The 15,312-nt window shown below is 59.4% G+C and overlaps 1 protein-coding gene and 1 long non-coding RNA gene across 4 annotated transcripts; both read right to left on the bottom strand.

Moving 5' to 3' along the window:
* Positions 1-708: 708 nt before the first annotated feature.
* Positions 709-10,379, bottom strand: MAPK8IP2 (mitogen-activated protein kinase 8 interacting protein 2). Of its 3 annotated transcripts, none has more exons than XM_037006646.2 (12): positions 10,147-10,379; positions 9,125-9,230; positions 7,561-7,818; positions 7,344-7,437; positions 6,104-7,276; positions 5,731-5,806; positions 5,433-5,605; positions 5,236-5,345; positions 4,544-4,648; positions 4,329-4,399; positions 1,811-1,909; positions 709-1,423 (listed from the first exon to the last, which is right to left on the bottom strand). In XM_037006646.2, the coding sequence occupies exons 1-12, from the start codon at positions 10,209-10,211 to the stop codon at positions 1,351-1,353; spliced, it is 2,403 nt and encodes an 800-aa protein (XP_036862541.1). In that variant the 5' UTR covers positions 10,212-10,379; the 3' UTR covers positions 709-1,350. The 3 variants fall into 3 exon arrangements, 2 of the variants coding, with proteins under 2 accessions (XP_036862541.1, XP_036862543.1); XM_037006648.2 differs by lacking the exon at positions 10,147-10,379 and adding an exon at positions 9,386-9,911; XR_012121693.1 differs by lacking the exon at positions 709-1,423 and adding an exon at positions 2,603-2,701.
* Positions 10,380-10,903: 524 nt separating this feature from the next.
* On the bottom strand, positions 10,904-13,698 carry LOC108407878 (uncharacterized). The gene is made up of 3 exons (XR_005058120.2): positions 12,889-13,698; positions 12,613-12,783; positions 10,904-11,234 (listed from the first exon to the last, which is right to left on the bottom strand). It is a non-coding gene; the product is annotated as an uncharacterized lncRNA (long non-coding RNA).
* Between the last annotated feature and the right edge of the window lie 1,614 nt (positions 13,699-15,312).

Here is a 15,312-nt window from a genome sequence, read left to right as displayed (position 1 = left end):
GAATGTTCTGGTGTGCAGGGCGGCCAGTGGCATTTCCTCGTGCTGCAGGCCCGCGTCACCCACCGACTCTTGACACCCTGGCCGTATTTCTCTATCGGCTGTCCTCTGAGGTGTGTGATTTCTATATGCAGCAGTTTGGAATTTTTATGCAGCGAATGTGTCCATACTTCCCTCTGCTCACTGTCGTTGAATGACCACCTGTGGCCTCCTGGTGTCACGCCAGCACCAGGCCCAGTGGGGGGGACCCAGGCCCACCCCCAGGACGGCAGCCCTTTCTCCAGGAGAGAGTATCCTCAACCACCTAAGACCATAGCGAGTAGCCATCTCTTTCCTTCTGGCTTTCTGTGGATAATTTTTGAAATGCCAATGTCAGGATGCCAGCAGACGGCCGCCCTCTCCCTCATGCTCATCGGTGTGCACACACTGACTGCAGCCATGCCAGCTGCCCTCGGGGCTCTCAGGGCAGGTGAAGAACATGCACAGTATGACCAGCGCCCTCTCTCTGGCCTCAGCTTCCTCACCCCAAATACATCAAGCGCATTTAGGGAGAATCCCTAGGGGCTCCCTGTGTGGTACCACAGAGACCCGGCGTGATTTCAGAGCTGAAACGTGTCGAAATCCCCATCACCCTGTGGTTTTGGCCCCCGTGCCAAGGCCAGTACCTGGGCCCCCAGCCCCAAATCTGGGCCCCCCCAGAAACAGCCAGGGTCACACCAAGCAGAGAGTTTATTAAGGTGCTGGGCTGCGGGGAGCGCTCGCAGAGGCAAAGCAGACGCCGGCGTGGCTGGGGCCCGGGGTGGGGCACCCTCCTCCCAGCATCACTGGGGGGCTTGGGGTGAGCATCAAGAACTTACTCCTAGTCCCCCCAAGACCCTCTGGTGAGCCCCTCCCTGCTCCCCATGAGTGCCATGTGGGGCAGTATGAGGGTGCCTCTCTTTGTCCCTGCAGTTAAGGACGGGATGATCCCTTGAGATTCACTATAAAAATTAAAATTCCTTTATAAATCACAGGGAGGGGCAGGAGGGGGTCACCTGGAGCCTCACCTTCTTCCACGCCCCCCCCAGTTCTGACCCCAAAGTAAAGAGCAGAGGGCGAGAATTTGCAGGCACACAGAGGGGCAGAGACAGGCCTGAGGAGGGGAGAGGTCAAGGGGTGGGCGAGAGGACTCAGGAGGGAACAGTCAGGGGAAGCGGGCGGCTCAGGCTCCACTCTCTGCAGCCTCTGGGGAGCAAGAAGGAATGTCCCCACAAGGCCCCGGAGACTCCCCGGTGCCAGGTCCCTCATGCCCCCCGTCTGGCCTCTCCGACGCCCCGGCCCCCGCTGCACCTGGGGCAGGTGAGCAGCGGGCAGCTACTCCAGGTAGATGTCCTCTGTGGGGCAGGCGTACTCCAGGTGCTCCTGGTAATACTCCAGGAAGGCTCGGCTGGGGGGAGCACCACCCCTGAGTGGGGCGCCCCCGTCCACGCAGGCCTCCCACGCCGCCCCCAGCGATCCGGCCCAGGCCTGAGTCCACGCCGGTCCCCGTTCCTTGCTCTCTGGCCCCAGTGCCCTGTCCCACCCCCACCCTCTACCTGTGCCTTTTCCAGCCCCAAAATCCCACCCCCTCCTGACGCACACTTTCCTGACCCACCACCTCACGCTTCTCACCTGACCCTCCCCTGCACTGCAACCCAGACTCTCGCCAGGCCCCCAGACCTCGCCACCCCACCCATCTACCCAGCCCTGCGCACCCGACCTCCTCAGGCCCCATCCAAGCTCCTGCTCCCCACTGGCTGACCCTAGCTCTCCACCTGCCCCGCCACCCACTCACCCCACACTCTGGGCCACAGGCCTCATGGACTCCTGGGACACAAAGACGTGACAGGCAAAGCGGCTCAGCAGAGGGTGTTTGGTAATGAAGCCAAAGTAGCTGCAGGGGGAGTTGGTGAGAATGTCATCAGGGCAGGGCCATGCCACGGGCCCCCAGTGATTTGGGAAAAAGGCAGGAACAGAGGTCTCAGAGAGAGGGTGGGAGGACAGAGAAACGTGGGTCATGTGACTTCAAGGCTTAGGGGTGCCTTCCTGGGTCCCAGTCTAGCGATCTATTAATTTTTCCACATCGGGGGCACCCCGCCTTCTTCCTTTTCAGGAGCCAGGGCCGCCCACCTCTGGTCTCTGCCCAGAGCCTGCCCCAGACCACAGAGCAAGGCCCCGCCTGTCTTCTGGGCTCAGTGTCTCGGCCGTCTCTTGCCTTGACCATCACCGCCTGACGCCTCGCGCCTGCCCAGCCCCACTTCTGGTCCTATGAACCCACAGCTATTCCCTGAGCTTCCGTGGGGCTCAGCATGGGCCCCCACCTATAAAACCGTTTTCCTGGAGGGGAACCTCCCCACCATTCTGCTGTCACTCATCATGTTATTCTTTAATCTGCCCTCTTCTCACTCAGGACATTAATAAAAATTATCCAACCCACATGAGACTGCACTGGGGTTCTGTGGTCCCACCAGCTGGCATCACTAGCAGGACAATGTGCTCGTGTCTGGCCCAGAAATGCGCCAGCGCCTTCCTCAAAGCCGGGTGTCGATGCTACTGCTCACGGTCGCCAACGCGGGATGCTGCTTACCAAGGCCAGCCACCGTCCCGCACGCTTTGTGTTATCAGCTCCCACGACTGCACAACAGCCTGAGCAGGCGTCCTGATCTGTGACTTCTAGACGGGGGCACTAAGGGACAGAAGGGCTTGGAAACTCGCCCAAGGGCACACAGCCAGTCTGTGACCTTCAGTGCCACACGCTCCTGCCTCCCTAGAAACAGCACGCACAGCACACCTCTACCTGCCACCTGCTCCGCAGAGTGCTGTCGGTGCCTCCTCGCCTCATGGGCTCGGGGGAGCTCTGGAGCATCAGGCATCCGGAAGGCCCGGGCCCAGAGAGTGGCTCCTCTGTCCCTTCCCCCACGACCTCCGCAGCCTGAGCCTGAACCACTGAGCTGACCATCTCTCACTCGTGGAACCGCGCCCAGGTCAGTGTCTGGCCGGGAGCCCGAGTCGGAGGGCCCTGTCTCTCTGCTGAGACTGCTCCTCCGCCGCTGGCGGTGCTCTGCCCGCCCACTGGCCATGCGCGCTGTGGGCGGCCCCGTGGGCCAGTCCTCACGCGCCAGAGCTGCCCCACCACATGGTCAGACAGATCCCACCTTACTCTCTTTCCCACGAAAGTGTCCAAATGACGTGCACGCTGGTCTAGCCTCTGCACAAGCCCCAGCCCCAGCAGCCTCAGGCCCTTCCTACATCCCGCTGGCCCTTGAGGACCTGCTTCCTCTAACACCCCGTGTCATCTTGGGCCTCAGCCGGCCCCGCCTGTCTTCACCACCCAGGACCCAGTGGGCAGGCGTCTGGCTGGGCAGGAGGCTGTGGTCCCCCAAGCCCGGCACTGTCCCTCCTGTCTCTCGTCTCTTCCTGCTCTGCCTGGCTATGTCGTTTGACTCACGGATGCAGCTACCAACCTGCTGCGAACTGCTTCCTTCCCTCCAGGTCTCCCTCCCACACTCCAGACTCATGTGACAAATGGCCACTTCAGTCTCACTGCATCTGTGACTGAAATCACGTTTCCAAGCTGCCGGGCCTTCATCCCATGCTCCTTCACTTGGCGTGCGGATTGCTTTCTGCCCACCACCCAGGTGGCACATCACGCTCGATTCTCCCTCCAGGTCGGCCTCTGCACCCAATCAGCACAGGTTCTACCTGCTCCCTCCTGAATGCCTCCAGGACAAGGCACTGGGAACCTCAGCAGCCACCTGACCTCCTCCTGCCACCGCCTGGGTCTGTCCACTCTGCACAGCAGCCAGAGCCAGCTTGTCACTCTATGCCACTCCATGGCCCCATCGCCAGGGGGATCAAGACAACTTCCTTGACACAGCCAGAAGGGCTCCCACTGTCCTCTAGCCTCATCCCAGCTGCTCCCCTGAACCCCGAGCGCTCCTCACCCTCAGCCTTGGCTCAGCCGGCTCCCTGTCAAGAGATCCACCTCATCATCTACTTCTTTCCAGGTTTGCAGAACGGTCCTCAGTCACCTCCTGAATCCCAGCAGAACTCAACCACCTTTACAGGTCTGTTCACCGGAGCCCTATACAGACACCCACCCGACTCCCCCAGATGCTTCCAGCACTTGTCAATGTGTCTGCCTGTCTGCCCACCTGGATGGAAGCCCGTTTGATCTGGGTCTCCAGAGCCCAGCACAGAGTGGGTGCCACGCGGAGCCACGTGGGTGCAGGTGGGGCTCCCAAGGACTCTCGGTGGGGGATGGGGACCAGGAAGGGGCAGTTTGTGGGGACTCTGCAGGGTAAAGTTCTCACCAGCTATTGCGGGGGTGGCAGCCACAGAACGAGATGTTCTTCATCTGGAAGAAGTGGCTGCAGTGCTGGAACTAGAGCAGAGGGGGTGGAAGCTGAGTCACATGCAGGTGGCCTGGGGTCCCTGTCGCCAACCCCTGCTGGACATTCCCTGGTCAGACCCTCCTGCCTTACCCCACCCACAGCCTCCCCGGTGCCGCAGGCCCCCACAGCCCCACCTCAGGTCCTCCACTTAGACTCAGCTTGACCCCCCGAAGAGAAATCTCAAGGTCACAGGAGGCAGGAGGACGTAGGTGGACGGTCAGTTTCCGGGCAGTGGCAATCTGGAGAAGAAGTCGGGGTAGAGAGGGTCTCAAGGGCCTATCAGGGTGTCTTTCTCTCCCCTTGGTGGAACATTTTAGATGATGTTTTAAGATTCTTGGCACTGATCCTGGAAGACGTGAACAGGTGGTCTTGGCCGTCCCTCAGTGTCAAGACCTGTCAGTCACTTGCCCGCACTCAGCCTGCCTCGTCTTCCGTCATTCTGTCCCTCCAATCAGGACCACGGCCCCACTGCCCATCCCCATGAGCTAGATGGAGTTCTTGGCGCAGGGCTGCCCTGCCCCCCGCTGCTCCCCTGGTATCACAGACCAGCAGGTAGGCAGGTGCCCACCAAGTGTTCACTGGGTGAATGGGTGAGTGAGCAAAGGACTCCCAGGAGGCCAGGGAGAGCTGGTGTTGATTTCCAGACAAGGGGAGGAGGTGACAGTGGGACAGCAGAGCAACACGCTCTGCCCAGGCCTCTGAGTCAGGGCGGGAGGGGAGCCTGCCCCGAGGCCCGCGAGGCACCTCTGAGGAGGACAGAGGCCTGGGGCCTCCAGGGGCTGTGCCAGCCTGCAGGTCTAGGGTGCACCCCCACCTCCAAGCTGACCTTCTGCATGGCTGCGCACAGAATGCCATTGCCCTGGTGACAGGGCACCTCCACTGAGCCCAGGAACTGCACATCAAAACGCTCCACCCAGCAGGGACTCCGCTTGCTCCCTGGGGGATTACAAAGGGCCTAGGTCAGGCGAGTGTGGGGCGGAGGGGATCTAGGGTGGCAAGATGTCTCTTGGGGACAGGCCTCACCCAGCAGGTCCTTGGCAGGTCCAGGCACTGCATGGGCGTAGAAGGCAGGGAAGACCCCACGCTCGCCCGTGCGCATGTTAAAGCCACGGAACCAGAAGTCATCCTCCTCGGCCTCCACAAGCACTGGGTCGTCCACATCCAGCTCCAGCTCATCAGGGTGGCGGGGGATGAACCTGAGGTCAGATCAGACGTGGGAAGTCAGTGGGGAGGGCAGGCCTGGCTGGGCTGTGTTCCCCAGTGTCCCGTAACGTCTGCAGACTGAGGTTGGGGGTCGCTGACAGTGAGTGACAGGCTGTACCTGAAGACAGCCCGATGGGTTTGCTCTCTCTCCTCCCCATTGACCAGGCAGGAAAAAAGGCCAAAGGACTCCGTGCCTGAGAGACAGAGACGGGAGAAGAGGCAGCGGAGACACTCAGAGGGGGAAGGGAAGCACTCGAAGGCCTGGCCACGACCCCTGTCCTCCACAGTCCGCGGTGGGTGGCCCTGCGTGGGGACGGAGGGAGGCGCCAGCCCGTGGGGCGGAGGCAGGGCGGCCCTCTCCCCACCCCGGGGGTCTGCGGAAAGCTTCAGGCCCATACTCTGGGTCAGAGTGGGGCGCCCGGCCCTGCCCACCCCCAGGCGTCCTCGGCCCCGGCTCTCTGGGGGCTGCCTGTGCCCCGCCGGCCACTCACTGGAAGACCGGGATGTGCTGTTGACAAAGACGTTGAGGAACTTCTTGGAGAAGGTGAGGCCGGGGCTGTCCGGGGAGGCGTCCCCTGCGGCCTGCCCGCCACCGAGCGGCGTGGCCCCCATCTCCTCCTCGCTGGCCTCGCCGGCGCTGTCGTCCTCGCTGCCGGTGCCCAGGCCGGCGCAGCGCCGCAGGCTCACCAGCTCCAGCTGCGTGTGCTCGTCCACCACCAGGGTGTACTTGACCGCGTCGTACACCAGCGAGGCGTCCAGCGCGGCGGCGGGGCCCGCGGCCCGGGTGCCGGGGGGGCCCAGCTGGCCCTCGGCGTCCTCCTCGTCCTCCTCCTCGTCCTCGTCCTCCGAGCAGGCGGCCGAGCAGGGGCGGCCCGGGCGGACGCCGCGGCCGGGAGCAGCCCAGAGCGGCGTGATGGTGTCGCGGGTGGGGTTGCTAAGGAAGAGGCAGGGCCCGGGCTGCGCGGGGCCCGGCCGGGGCCCGGGGGGCGCAGGGGGTGGCGGCCCGCACAGCGTCTCCATGTCCACCAGCTCCACGCCGCCCGGCCCCGCGGCCGCCTCGGGGGCCTCGCCGGCCGGCGACACCAGCCCCCCCGAGGGGCGCAGCGCGGGGGACAGGCACTGGCCGGGGCAGCGGACGGGCGAGGAGCCCTCGGCGATCATGCGGCTCACGAGGTTGCTGAGCAGCCAGGGCGAGTCGGCGTCCTCGCTGAGGTCCGGCTCCGACTCGGAGCCCGACTCGTACTCGCTGTTGGTGTCCTCGGGGCCCACGGGCAGGAAGGCGGGCCGGCGCGGGGGCTCGGGCTCGGGCTCGGGCTCGGAGGCGGGCGAGGAGGCCTCCTCGATGGAGTTGGTGAGGTGCGAGGAGCGGCCGCTGCTGCTGCCGCCGTCGCTGCTCAGCTCCAGCTCCGTCTCGGAGATGGACGAGATCATGCGGCCCGGGGGCGCGCCCCGCACGCGCCCCGCCTGCCCGGCCTCCCCCTCCGAGTCGGAGCCGGGCGACGACAGCTCCTGGCTGCTGCGCCTGCCCCCGCGGCCTCCGCTGGAGCGGCTGCCCAGGTCGGCCTCGATGCCCGGGTCTGAGGAGGGCGAGGCCCCACCTTGGGGCGCCAGGGGCTCCCCCGGCCGGTTCCCGTCGTCGTCGCAGCCTGCGTGCCCGGGCGGCTCTGCGAACACAGGGGTGCGTCAGCCAGCGCGCCTCCGTGCCCGCCGCCACCCACCCCCTGCGCTCACCGGTGGGGGCCTCCCGGCGGGGCGAGCGGAGCCCGGTCTCCTGCCAGGACGCTGGGGGCGCAGGGGCGAAGCTTCCGTTGTTGTTCAGGGAGTCCTGGAGACACCGGGGAGGGCGGGCGCTGAGGGGGGCGCCGCTCGGGGGGCGGGAGGGACGGGGCCCGGGGGGCAGCGCCGGCGGGGGTCGGGCTGCCTCCGGGGGCTGCGGGGCTGGGCGCACCTGGGCTCCCAGCGGGGGCAGGCGGAGCGTGGTGGGCCGGTGCTTGTGGGGCTCCTCCGGGGAGGGGCTGGGAAACGGGGCCTCGGGGGCAGGGGCCGCAGAGCCAGGGCCCCCCTCCTCCTCCTCCCCCTCCTCGTCCTCGTCCTCGTCCTCCTCGTCCTCGTCCTCGTTGTCGTCGATCATCTCAAACTCCTGGAAGTCATCCTGGAAGGAGCAGATGGGGTGTGGCTGCTCCGGGCGCCCTAGGGAGAGGCCGTCCTGCAGGAAGGAAGGACAGGGCAGAGCTGGCACAGTGCCACAGCAGCTCGGGTCCCCGGGGCCGCGAAAGGGGACACCAAGGAGGGGAGCCTCCGGTTCACTCTGCTTCCCACCAACAAAAACAGTTTTTTTGTTTTGTTTTAATCTGCCTGAGATACACAAGGATCGTTCCAGTTCTTGGTAAGAGAGCAAACTCCTAAGCCCGGGTGGCAGAGTCTGAGAGTCGCCCCAACCCACCTGCCGGTCTCATCTCATCCCCAAACCCTGTCACATTTGACGCCTGCACGGAATTCTAACGCAATTCACAATGACTAAAGAGTTTCTGGTCTGTCCCCTGCCCCCCCTACCAAGCTGCAAGCCCTGCCAGGGCAGAGCCACGTTCGGGCTGTGCGCAGGTGCTCCCCGCCCCTGGAAACAGGGCCCAGCCCACGGAGCATGCTCAGTGAGTGTCGAATGAGGGCACGAAGGACGACAGCTGGTAGCCAGGACTCACCCAGCCTGCCTCGACCTCAGGGCCCGTGACAGGGTTAATCCCTTTGCCAGCAGCGCCTCCATTCCCGCCGACCTCCCTCGTCTGCCTGGTTCTGCTCCCTTCCCTAGGGGCACGGTGGTGTGCCATTTCCACTGGAAGATCTCCCTGATGGCCTTGGTCTTACTTGGACTGCCTTCCCCCTCACTGCACTCTGTCCTCCTGCTGGGGTCCAGCCCTTGGCACTCAAGCAGCCACTGCCTCACACACGTCTTTCTCTGCTACTAGGTCATGCACCACACCTGTCCTGTCCTCTTCTCCATCACCTGGAAGCCCCCAGCACTTGACACATGGCAGTTGCTCAGAAATGTTCTTGAAAGAATGAAAACAGGCAAGTGGAAAGACAGGGAGGAGAGAAGCAGGGAATGGGGGGAAAAAAGATTTCAGGGACAGAGACCTGAGGCAGAGAGAGAAGCGTGAGAGGTGGGGACAGGGCTGAGGGGCAGACACGGAGGGAGGGCGGCTGGAGGGGTCAGACCTCTCTGGGATGGGGTCTGAGCACAGAGGGCACCACAGGTGCTCCTCCCCTCCCCTTAAGTAGCCCGTGACGGGGGTCCCGCAGGACCGCTGGGGAGACACTCAGCAGAGGGCCTGGGGTCTATGAGAGGAGTCTGACGTCAAGGAGGACCACAGGCCAGAGGGCAAGAGGGAGGAGCCATCAGAGGGGTTTCCTATTTGAGGCTGGGCCCAGACCCCCCGTGAACCCCAAGGGAACGCCGAGCAGAGCGCCAGGGAGGCTCTCCCTGGGGGGGGGGCTCTATGCGCCAGGCTTCCCACCTTCTCGCAGGGGTCTGAGTCGTAGCTGAGGCCCAGGCCGCAGTCATCGGTGATCTCGGACAGGTCTTCGTCGTCAAACTCCTCCAGGCTTATGTCCTGGGGAGGCCTGGAGAGGAGACCGTGGTCAGGGGACAGGGCCAGGGCTCCCGAGGGGGCCCAGCTCTGGACTCCCGGCCCGGAAGCCGGTCCCAAGGGGGGCTAACGGGGACACCCGGCCCTCTGCCATCCCCCACGCTCTGCCGTCCAACGGCTTCTCCTCACCGTAGGAGCCCTGAGCAGCCAGGGAGGCCCCTTCCCCCAGCCCTCCGCCCTCAGAGAGTCAGCAGCCTCTCCGCCCGACACGTTCAGCTCGAGGTCCCGCTGGGGCTCGGCCTGGGCCTCAGGGGAGACAGGCTGAGCGCACAGCACGGGGAGGAGGGGCTGAAACCGCAGCAGCAGACGGGTGGGGGGGCCTGTTCTGGGAGCAGGGTCCGGCCGCTGGGGCTCCCCCTCCAGCCGGGGCTGGCCGGCTCCGGGAGGTCCGCGCTCTCCCCGCGCCGGGCCCTTCCCCCAGGGCCTTAGGCAGGGATTTCTCTCCCGCCCTCCCCGGGCGCTACCGGCCAGGCCAGGCTGCCGCCGAGGAGAGGCCCACAAGACTTAAAGGGCAGTGCCAGGCGGGGCGCGTGCTCAGCGCCCTGCCCAGAGAGACTCTTCTCCGGGGACGGGCTCGGATCGCCACCCCGTAGGGTCAGCTGCCCAGGCTGGGTGCGGCGCTGGATCCTGGCCGGAAGTCGGGGGGGTGGTTACTGGGGCTGGAGGACGGGATATGCGGAGGACAAAAATGAAAAGCCCCCGAGTGGGGGGAGAGGAAGTGGGGGGCGGGGAGCAGGGCTCGGGGCCCCACCGGGGCCCGGGGCTCAGGTCTCCAAAGGCGACGGGGGAGAGGTGGAAGGACCTGGTCGGGGGAGCCTGGGGGCTGGGTCAGGGTGGGGGGCCGAGGAAAGGCAAGGGCCTGCTAGGGCCCGGGGCGCCGGAGTGCGTACCTGCAGCCCGGTGGCGACAGCGAATGGAAGGTGGAAAGAGAAAACATCTCCGCCCGATCCGCCATCTTCTCCGGGGAAAGGCCTGCCGACTGCGGCGGGGGGAGGGGGCGCGGAGCTGCAGCCCCGCGCGGCCCTGGGCGCTCCCTCCCGCGGCCCGCGGCCCCCCCCGCTCACCTCGTGACACGCCCTGCGACACCCCGCCCGCGACACACCTCGACCCCGGCCCGGACGCCGCGCAGCGCGGGCGGCAGCGCCGCAGGGGGAGGGCGGGGAGGGAGGCGGGAGTGGGGGGGGGCGGCGGCGGGGACGCTGGTTGGCGAAGCCGGCCTGACGGAGGGGCGCGGCGGGGAAGAGTCGGGTTTCGGCCTTCCCGGGGGGCGGGCGCGGGGGCTCCAGTTCTCGCGGAGGCCCTGCGGCGGGACGCGCAGGAAGGCGGCGGCCGGGGTCCGCAGACTTGGGGCTAACTGGGGCTTTTTCGGGGGGAAGGGGCTCACAGGGGGGTGGGTGCGGCCCGGGAGCTGCGCCGACGTCCCAAGGAGTCAGGGCAGAACAGCCGGGGTCGGAGGGCGCGGGGACGGGGCGCTGTCCGCCCCGGGGTGCTGATCGGGCCGGCGGCGGCCGCTGCGCACCGCGTGCCGGCCGGGCTGCAGGAGCGCTTCCCGCGCGGTGCGGATCCAAGCCGGAGGAGCTGTTCCCCCGGGCGTGCTGATCCGCGCTGGATCGGAGTGTGCCATGCACAGGACGCTGACCGGCCGGGCAAAGACTGAGCCTTCAGTGCACAGTACCGACCGCACAGGCCGAGCAGAGGCACTGATGGGCGTTGGGTGAGGTTATAACCTTGAGATCATGTTCATTCCACTGGAAATACTGTTTCTTGAGCACCAACTTTAGGTTACCGACATATTCTGGCTTGATGATGTCGAGCTGTGTTGGGGGAGTGATGTTGAAATTGAGCCCCGGGAGTCCGATCAGGTCAGGATCAGCTGGCGCTGGAGCGCGGGAAGGGCGACCAGGGTCGAGAATACCGTTGATAAAGGCAGGTTTGCAGGGGCAGGTTAGGGGGACTGTGCGGATTTGACCGAATGAGCCTGGAGTTTCAACAAGAGTGAAATAAAATCATCCTTTGTTTTCCTTAATGGGAATTATGTGCCCAAACATTTCTTTGTCTAAATTATTTCTGTGGAAAATTGTTTCTAAGGGAAGGATGAGGCATACCAGTGGTTAATGCGAGGAAACCACAGGGCAGGAGCTCATGTAAGATGGGAAGAGGGGCACCGCTCTGTGTGGCAATCATTTTTGCCCAGAGGGAAGGCCTAGGCCAGTGACAGGTTGTACCCCAACCGTAATTTACATTTTATCTCAATTAGTGTTTTTCTAAGAGTGACATTTATTTGTTTATTTTTCCCTTCCTAGTGACTGAAAGCTGCAGAAGAGCAGAAACACTATCTTAGGCTCTCTTTGGACCTCCATGCTCCAAACACATTGCCTGGCACACAGTAGGTGCTCAGTAAATATGTGAATGAATATGTGAATAAATGAGAGGGGTTATATGGGCTCTACCAGGTCTGGGGCATTAAGTCCTTGTCATCATGCTGTCTTTTCAGTTTCAGGAGCACTAGGAACGGAACATTCCCCATTTCTGAGGTTCAAGGGGTCTGGACATAGTAACCACTCCCTGACTTTCCCACAAAACTCCACATCTCTTCCTAGAATTCGCAGCATTTTGACCCCAGCTTCCCAGATTTCCTTTCAAGCCTTAGTCTTGTCATCAAAGTGGTGGACTTTGTAATCCACATAAATGATCCAACACCCTGGTCAGTTGGTTCCTTGACCTCTGATTCGTCAAGTCTTTGACTCTCAACTCCAGTTACCTCTTCCAGAAAGAGCTTCGGGATTCTCCACCTGGGATCGCACCAACCTTGAAGCTTTATATTCCTAAATCCCATCACAGATCATCACTTCCACAACCCTGCTCAAGCCCCTCCCCTTCCTTCTCTCCCTTTTATCCGATGATTTGCCCCCAAATTCCTGGAGTATAAAGGTCATGAAGTAGGGGCTTCCACCTCCAGTTGTCTGTCCACTCCACTTCTATGTGTCCCCAGAGCACACTGAACCAACAACTAGCCTTAGGGTCTGAGAGACCGAGGTACCAATCTTTATCTTGCCATCAACTTTCTGAACAAGGGCAAGTTACTTAGTCCTATGGCCTTAAGCTTCCTCATCTGTGCACTGATGCTGTGAGGACCACAAGATGACATGCAAAGCCGCAGGCGCGGGCCCTAGCTCTTATTCACGATCACCCGACGCTCCTCCTCCCCTTGCGGCTCACACAGAGCCCATTTTCCTCCCAACCCCTCAGTACTCTGCTCTTTCCAGCTCAGGAAATGCATTGATGAAAAGACAAAATCTCTTGAATGGTTTATGCACCTTACGTCTGGCACATTTCATCAAATTTACATGTGTTACCTCATTTAATTACAGCATCCTTGTATGGATGAAAGAGCCGAGATCCACGGGGGGCTGACCAATCCTCGAAGCTTTTCTTCCCTCAGCTTGTGGGCCCCATGTGCTACTGGTTTTCCTTCTGTCTTCCTGACTACCCAGTGTCAGTGTCCTTCCAGACTCCCTTTCCTTCTCCTAAAAGACAAATTAAGGGTTTGACTCCACCATTTTTATACTTTGCTCTATGGTCCACTAATGGTACAGACAGTTAGTACAAAACATGAAGTTGTTTGGACTTACATGGAAATATTAGAACATCAACACAGTTTCAGCAATCCTGACCTCAGAGCAATCCTAAAGAGTGAGAGGACATTTTCTGACAATTTTCTCATAAATGAGAAAATAAATGCAAACGGTCTTTCGTCCTGTTCATACAACATTGAAATCACAAGCATAAAATAAAACTGCCAATGGCTAAAATTGTGAACAGAAATATATAATAAAGATGAAAAGCCTAAGAGCCATAACTTGTTGGGAAAACTGTCATAAGCAATAACTTCACCATCTCCTGAATCTTGATTTTAAGCATCTAATTCTCTACCACCTCCTGTTTTTCTTGCTTTCTTACTCTATCACCATGATATCCACAGTTCCTTGCTCCATAAGTTTTTCGAGTTATACTTGTTATTATTATGAGCAAGTAATTGCCAAATTTAGTGGATTAAACCATTTTATTCTGCTTACAGTTTTGCGGTCATAAATTTGTGAAGGACTCCAATGGAAAGTTCCTGTCTGAGGTTCTCATGCAGTCTGAGGTCAGCTGGCTTGGACATCCACGATCACAATGATAGTCACTTACAAGGTTGGCAGTTGATACTGAGTGTTGACTGGGAGCTCAGCCAGGGCTGTCAACCAGCACCTGCACCTGGCCTTCCAGCATGGTGGTCTCAGTGTAGTTGGAATTCTTACATGATGGATGGATTTCCCCAGAGGAAGTACCCTAGGAGGGCCAGGTGGAAGCTGCATGGCCTTTTTTTTTTTTGGTATCATTAATATACAATTACATGAGCAACACTGTGGTTACTAGATTCCCCCCATTATGAAGTCCCCACCACACACCCCATTATAGTCACCTTCCATCAGCGTAGTAAGATGCTATAGAGTCACTACTTGTCTTCTCTGTGCTATACTGCCTTCCCTGTGCCCCCCCAACATTATGTGTGCTAATCGTAATGTCCCTTATTCCCCTTCTCCCTCCCTTCCCACCCACCCACCCTCCCCAGTCCCTTTCCCTTTGTTAACTGTTACTCCCTTCTTGGGTTCTGTGAGTTTGCTGCTGTTTTATTCCTTCAGTTTTTTTCTTTGTTCTTATGCTCCACAGATGAGTGAAATCATTTGGTACTTGTCTATCTCCACCTGGCTTATTTCACTGAGCCTAATACCCTCTAGCTCCATCCATGTTGTTGCAAATGGTAGGATTTGTTTTCTTCTTATGGCTGAATAATATTCCATTGTGTATATGTACCACATCTTCTTTATTCATTCATCTACTGATGGACACTTAAGTTGTTTCCATATCATGGGTATTATAAATAGTGCTGCGATAAACATAGGGGTGTATATGTCTTTTTGAAACTGGGAAACTGCATTCTTAGGGTAAATTCCTGGGAGTGGAATTCCTGGGTCAAGTGGTGTTTTATTTTTAGTTTTTTGAGGAACCTCCATACTGCTTTCCACAGTGGTTGAACTAATTTACATTCCCACCAGCAGTGTAGGAGGGTTCCCCTTTCTCCATGTCCTCACCAGCATTTGTTGTTCCTAGTCTTTTCTAGGTTGGCCATCCTAACTGGCATGAGGTGATATCTCATTGTGGTTTTAATTTGTGTTTCCCTGATAATTAGTGATGTGGAGCATCTTTTCATGTGCCTGTTGGCCATCTGAATTTCTTCTTTGGAGAAGTGTCTGTTCATATCCTCCACTCATTTTTTAATAGGGTTATTTGTTTTTTGGGTGTTGAGGTGTGTGAGTTCTTCATATATTTTGGATGTTAACCCCTTGTCGGATATGTCATTTACAAATATATTCTCCCACACTATAGGATGCCTTTTTGTTCTGCTGATAGTGTCCTTTGCTGTACAGAAGCTTTTTAGCATGATGTAGTCCCATTTGTTCATTTTTTATTTTGTTTCTCTTGCCCAAGGAGATGCGTTCAGGAAAAAGTTGCTCATGTTTTTTTGTTGTTTTTTTTTTTTGCCTTCCTCACAGGTAAGGTTTATTACAGTGAAAGGATACAGATTCAAATCAGCAAAGGAGAAAGGCACACAGGGCAGAGTCCAAGCGAGGCCAGGGGCAAGCTTCAAGCTGTCCTCATCCAGTAGAGTTTTACAGACAATGCTAAATTGTCCCAGCAATGATGGGTGACACCACGTACAGCTCATGTTTATATTCAAGAGGTTTCTGCCTATGTTTTCTTATAAGAGTTTTATGGTTTCATGACTTACATTCAGGTCTTTGATCCATTTTGAGTTTACTTTTGTGTATTTGGTTAGACAATGATCCAGTTTCATTCTCTTACATGTAGCTGTCCAGTTTTGCCAACACCAGCTGTTGAAGAAGCTGTCATTTCCCCATTGTATACCCATGGCTCCTTTATCATATATTAATTGACCATATATGCTTGGGTATATAGCTGGGCTCTCTATAGTCTGTTCCACTGGTCTGTGG

The sequence above is a fragment of the Manis javanica genome, chromosome 10, assembly GCF_040802235.1.
Source record: "Manis javanica isolate MJ-LG chromosome 10, MJ_LKY, whole genome shotgun sequence".
Lineage (NCBI taxonomy): Eukaryota > Metazoa > Chordata > Mammalia > Pholidota > Manidae > Manis > Manis javanica.
This window is presented reverse-complemented; position numbering and strand designations above follow the sequence as displayed.